Source organism: Hibiscus syriacus, unplaced genomic scaffold (assembly GCF_006381635.1).
Source record: "Hibiscus syriacus cultivar Baekdansim isolate YM2019G1 unplaced genomic scaffold, ASM638163v2 tig00110332_pilon, whole genome shotgun sequence".
Taxonomy (NCBI): Eukaryota; Viridiplantae; Streptophyta; class Magnoliopsida; order Malvales; family Malvaceae; genus Hibiscus; species Hibiscus syriacus.
The window spans coordinates 7,596,502-7,602,368 of NW_024062688.1; the positions used below are offsets into that span (position 1 = coordinate 7,596,502).

At 34.4% G+C, this 5,867-nt stretch overlaps 1 protein-coding gene across 1 annotated transcript; it reads left to right on the forward strand.

Annotated features, from left to right (window-relative positions):
* Positions 1-306: 306 nt before the first annotated feature.
* Positions 307-5,592, forward strand: LOC120119658 (probable mediator of RNA polymerase II transcription subunit 26c). The gene is made up of 11 exons (XM_039139462.1): positions 307-1,000; positions 1,096-1,164; positions 1,239-1,321; positions 1,409-1,482; positions 1,564-1,613; positions 1,703-1,736; positions 1,843-1,964; positions 2,290-2,383; positions 2,486-2,875; positions 4,078-4,291; positions 5,165-5,592. The coding sequence occupies exons 1-9, from the start codon at positions 626-628 to the stop codon at positions 2,593-2,595; spliced, it is 1,011 nt and encodes a 336-aa protein (XP_038995393.1). The 5' UTR covers positions 307-625; the 3' UTR covers positions 2,596-2,875; positions 4,078-4,291; positions 5,165-5,592.
* Positions 5,593-5,867: the final 275 nt, after the last annotated feature.

Consider the following 5,867-nt stretch of genomic DNA (forward strand, 5'->3'; position numbering starts at 1 on the left):
AATATTTTATTTTTATTTTTATTTAAAAATATATATTTTATGTTAAATTTTATTTAAAATTGAGAGAATATATAAATAACAACGATCAAATGTATAGGTATACCAATTATCACTTTACATATTCTGTTAAATATTAACAACAATTAACCTGTGATAATCTCATCTTAATTAAAAAATAACTATATCTTAATTAAATTAAAACAAAAATATTACATTTTATTTTTTAAAATTAAGAACAAAAAAATAGATAAAATACAAATATAAGTAATTATTCGTATAGTTAACCCTAAGAAAAAATCATAGTCAATTTCATCTAAAAGCAAAAAAAAAAAAAAAATTATCCGTTCATTTGGTTTATTCCAATACCCAGACAAAAATCCATTTCCATTAACAAACTCAAAAGCATCAAGTTGTTCAATAAATAAATAAAAAAACCTTTTCAGCTTTGACTTCAAAGAATTGTTTTCTTTTTTGTCTGCTGAAAATTTTTGCAAAATTCAAGCTTTGGGTCTTTCTGTTTTCAATCAGATCTGATTACGTTGAAGGTCAAATATTGATTCGATACCTTGAAAAACAGGCCCTTGGAATATTGCAATATAATCATCAGCTTTTTGTTTGAATTGTAATGGATTTGGATGATTTCAGATCAGTTCTTGAAACAGCTGGTGTTGATGTGTGGACTTTTTTAGACACAGCAATCATGGTAGCTTCTTTGGATTATGGCCAAGAGTTGAAGCAAAGGAGGGATGGGATAGTGGAGAGGCTTTATGGTACTTCCATGGTTACCAGGTGTAAAAGCTGTGATTTTGGTGAGAGATCAAATGGATATCAAGTAAATAAAGAAGATAGCCCCCATGAATCTAAAGGAAGAGGAGGAAAAGGGTCACCTTTTACTCCTCAATCAGATAAAGATGATGATTTGGACCCTTATGGAGGCCTGTTTGATGATGAGCAAAAAAGGGTTCTTGATATTAAGGAGCGTCTTGAACTACCAGATCAGGTCTTTGAATTTTTTTCTGCAATTCTATTGTTGATTTGATGAATTGTTTTGGATTTTGATTTGAATGAATATATGTTTTTAAATTGGTTGTGCAGTCTGAAGATTCTTTGGTTGATTTACTTCAAAGCTTGGCAGACATGGATATAACATTTCAAGCTCTCAAGGTAATAATTATGTGGAACACTTTATTTTTTGGTTTGATTTTAAGACAATTGCCATGTTATGATTCTATCTTCAGGAGACCGACATCGGTAGACACGTTAACAAATTGAGGAAGCATTCATCAAATGATGTTAGGAGATTAGTGAAGCAACTTGTCAGGTTTTAATGGACTTATGGAAATGACATATATGTTAAAAAATTTATCAATGAAAGTGTGTGATATGATTTGATTCTTTGTCTCTTCAGGAAATGGAAAGAGATTGTAGATGAATGGGTGATGGTGAATCAACCCGGGGAAGCTGAACCTGCTGGACTTATGGGTAAAATTGTTATCTAAACTGTAATATGAAGAATTTCGACATGTCACTAAAGTTAAAATGCGTTTGAATGTTGTATACCAGCAGATGGAGATTCACCGCAGCAAAAGCTCCCTCAAAATGGTCGCCAACAGGTTAAAGAAGATGTTTTTCCATGTGAAAGTTGTTTTGAAATTCTGCCTTTTTTTTTTTTGTATCTTTCTGAGATTCTGTTCTGTTGTAGGTTCCTGATTTTGCATACTCTCCAAACCCACACAGTGAGTATAGTATCTGATTCAAAGTTGGATATGATTTTTGTATCTTTCTTTTGTGCTTCAATTAATCAACCTTCTTTTTAATGTCTTTCTATATGACAATTGACAGATGGGAGTTTTGGTTTAGACAAGAATAATTCAGAACCTGAAAGGAAGCCAAAGTCGATCCCTCCTCCCCGAAAAGATCCTCCATCAAGACATATTCACTCAACCCCTCCACGAAACGTACAGGTATTAGTACATACCTAATTGTAGCTTCTAATTACATCATTTCTTTGTTGACGGACATGGAGGTCTGATACCAAATTTAGATAGCAAATGCTTTTCAAATGATTTGTTGATGTGAAACCGGTGTTTTGACAAATTCCCATGATCTGAGTTTTTTTATTCTCAAGGAATGAGAAGTTATTATATTAGCAGAAAGGCAAAGGGAAACCTCAACTTAATTTAACTATTTTAGTGTTGCCGATTGCCCAAAGGGTTTGGTTTGATGAGCTTATATTTGTATAGACTTTGTCATGCTATTTGTTGAATCACCTTTCTGGGGGTTTCGTAGAGGCAGAGAGAACCAAAGGAAATCAAGTTTGGCTCTGAAAGGCTGGCTTCTGCAAGGAAAAGGCTTCAAGAAAGTTACAAAGAAGCTGAAAATGGTTTGTTTTCTTCTCTTCTTCCACAATTTACTTCATCTTGAATCCCTCACTTTGGGTTCATACTAAATGTGATTGTCTGCACTTTTTGTGTGCTTTTTGAAGCCAAAAAGCAACGAACGATACAAGTGATGGACATTCACGAGCTACCAAAACCCAAGAATACCTTCTTTGCCAAAAACAAGGGAGGTGGTTCTCAAGGGAGGCACTGGTGATTGGGTGAATGAATTCAGATTAAACAGCATCCTATCTTAGGTTGTTCATTTCTATGCTGTGAATGTTGTATAAGATGGGAGTACTCTTCCTATCTTTTATAGGCTATCTTTCCATGTTCTTTCACGGGTATGTACTGAACTATTTGTCAATCATTTGAAATTCTTGAGGGCCATGGACATCCATAACCATTTTATTGGGGCTGAACAGTACTTCTTTGTTTGACACTTTGTTACCCTTTCCCCCACCCCAAATGTTTGATGTTTTTGATTTGTAATATATGTTAGTTTTCTTAGAAGGTAACTCGTCTTGGAAGTATGTTTCTATCATTTTTTATCAACTCAAGCTGACTCAACCTCGATGATAATAGCTGATATAATAGGCAAACTGATTGTTTAAGTTAATGCATACTCCTGGTAGCAGTACTTTGTGGGTATGGTTACAAGGAAACTTGACTTTTGATTTATTTATTTTGTGCTACCTTTTAAAAATTCTGTAAGATACTCGGGAATAAGGACTTTGATTCAATTGCAAAATACCATCTGTCAGACATTGATGGTTTGCGCAGAGAAACTTCTTTTTTTTTTTCAAAAAGTTTTCCATCATGTTTATGTTTAGGGCCGTCTTTTCTCGATTTCTAGCTAGGATCCTCAAGTAGCAGGGAAACTTTTGGACTTATTATACGAAACGTATTATGAAAATGGCTTGGGGCTAACTAACTCATTTGTTCAGAATTTGTGACCAGAAACCTAATTAGATTATGGTTATGGAGAGTACAATTGATGTTACGTTTCATTTTACTGTTAATCCTTGGTTGCTACATGATAAGGCTATTTAAATTGCATCTGTAGAGAGGATCAAGGGGACTCGTGCGATTCATACAAATGTATAGGAACAATGAGGTCAATCTATTGTATGTAACCTCTTCTGTGGTCATGCATTTTCATTGATAACTTTTAGCTTATTTGTTTCCAGTAGTTGTTTGTACTTCTAAGGATGCTTCAATCAAGCTTGTTATTACCCCTTTAACTGCAGCATTTTTGCAGTCATCCTAGTACTTTTGTTCCCTATTTTGCTTGGACTCAGTGGTAGGTGTTGGATATGGGTATTTGTCCAACAAGAATATACCCCCGTATCCTTGTCCAAATAAATGTCAGATACGGTTGTCGGACATGGGCACTTTATGGAAAATGAAGAGTGGAAGCAACATAGTTTGTTCCCCTTTCTGCAGTTATATTCTTTTTATATAGGTTGCAAACTTTTTCTCGGTGATCTCATTTTGTGAGATTTTTCTTACTTGAAACTGAATGCTTAGGAACACATGACTTGTGTTCCCATCCGAAACCTCCAAACCGTAGTATTCCTCTGAAGCAAAACAAAATAAAAAGAAGAAATATCAAACATACTTCCGCTTCTCTCCGCCTTTCTGTTCTCTCTAAGATGATGTTTCGTTAAACCATTTTTCTTGTTAGTTTTGCTTGCAGGTGGTGCACATTAAATGGCCATCCTTCACTATGTTTTAAGAGAGAGAGAGAGAGTAATAAGCCTCTTTATAAGTGCTTTGCATCTTGATGAAGCGGTCAATTGTGCTTCAGCCCTTGTTCTATGATCATAACTGACAAGAAGTGGCCTTCAGCTTGTTGTGCTGGTTAGTGCATGTAATCGATCAAATTCTATGGTACTCTCACTATAATCTCGGTAAACTTCTTTTCTTTGATGAATTCTTGTTTTGTTTTAAGGTAGCAATTTAATACTACATTTTGCTTAAACTATAAATATGCATGAGCAAGATATGTTGGGTAACCTATGGATGACATCCATGATTTATAGATTTTATGAAGTTCGATGCATAAGATTGTTGACGACTTGAACTTAATTACACGAGTCATCTTTTATATCTCCCTTCAGGTTCTAATGACTTGCACTGGACTGATGATTTTGCACAATAAATATTACTCAATTATTTTCCCTTCAGATTCTTATGACTTCATGAGGAATTGAAGTTCTAATATAATATCAGTTGCTCATGTTCTTTCACAAGAAATATTACTCAATTATTTTCCCTTGTATTTTTCTTATTCTTTCCTTATTCCCTACAAATTTATTTTTGCAGATTAATCCCTTGTCAGAGTAGGGTTCTATATAAATATATTTTTCTTTTTGACAATTGTATATATGTGTAAGTCAATCTATGTTACTTGGACTCAATCATGGGTGTCAGACATGGGTATATGCGTCCAATAAGTTCAAAATTTTTCAAGATTTTTTATGTATTTGGAGTCTTTGGAGGATCATGCCCTGACAATCATGTCAAGATGTGTTAGTTTACTCTTCATGATAAAACATAACATTTTTTGACATTATAAAGTACTAGCACCTATTGTTGAATGTCTGATAGGATGCAGGTATACTCGTCTTAATCTGGCTTCGAATCATGTTTATTTCACTTTTCTTTGAAGAAAGTGAAAAAGAAAACTCCTCGAGTTAGATTTTCTGAATTGCTATACTATCATACTCTTGTTCCTCGAGTTTTTCTAGGCTTGCAATTGCTAATTGTTTCTTCTTTGACAGTGGATCCCCAACAGGTGCCCATTATTCTTGCTTAGATGTGTCTACTGGATTGACTCTCGACACTTTCTGGATTTCGACACAATCAGGGAATGAAGTCATCCTTTGTTCTTGTATGGATCTACTTAAGCGTGTACCACATATTTAGCGTGTGACTAGCCCCGTTGCAGCTATGTAGGGCTTGGTCAAATTGTGCTGAGCTTTGTTTCGATGTTTCGGGAAGCTAAGTGACATTCTACATGGAGAAATGATTCAAGTAGAGATTAAGGAATCGTGCTATGATGGTTTTGGTAAGGGAATCAACTTAGAAAAATAAGGGGATGCATGTGCAGATGTTGAGCAAACTTTGCTATGGCTTTGATTGAAACTTTAGAATTGCATGATATAGGAACTTGTGTAGCATGCAGGACTTGGAAGTTACTTACATCGGGTAATATATGTAAATGTGATGTTTTCCGGATTCTTTTTTCTGTTAGTTGTATAAACATAAATACTATAAATATATTATATGTTTTTGTCACGATCTTGTTGGATTTCTGCAGGGAAAAAAGAGCTATGCTCCCATGTATTGAAGGAGAACAATTCTGAATCGTGACCTCGGCGGTAAAAAAAAATGTTATTTTTCTTAAAAGATCTGATTTTTTTTAATAAGAATAAGAGGTCTCGTTAAAAACTTCCTTCATGCTTCTCGGCACACCGAAAGTTA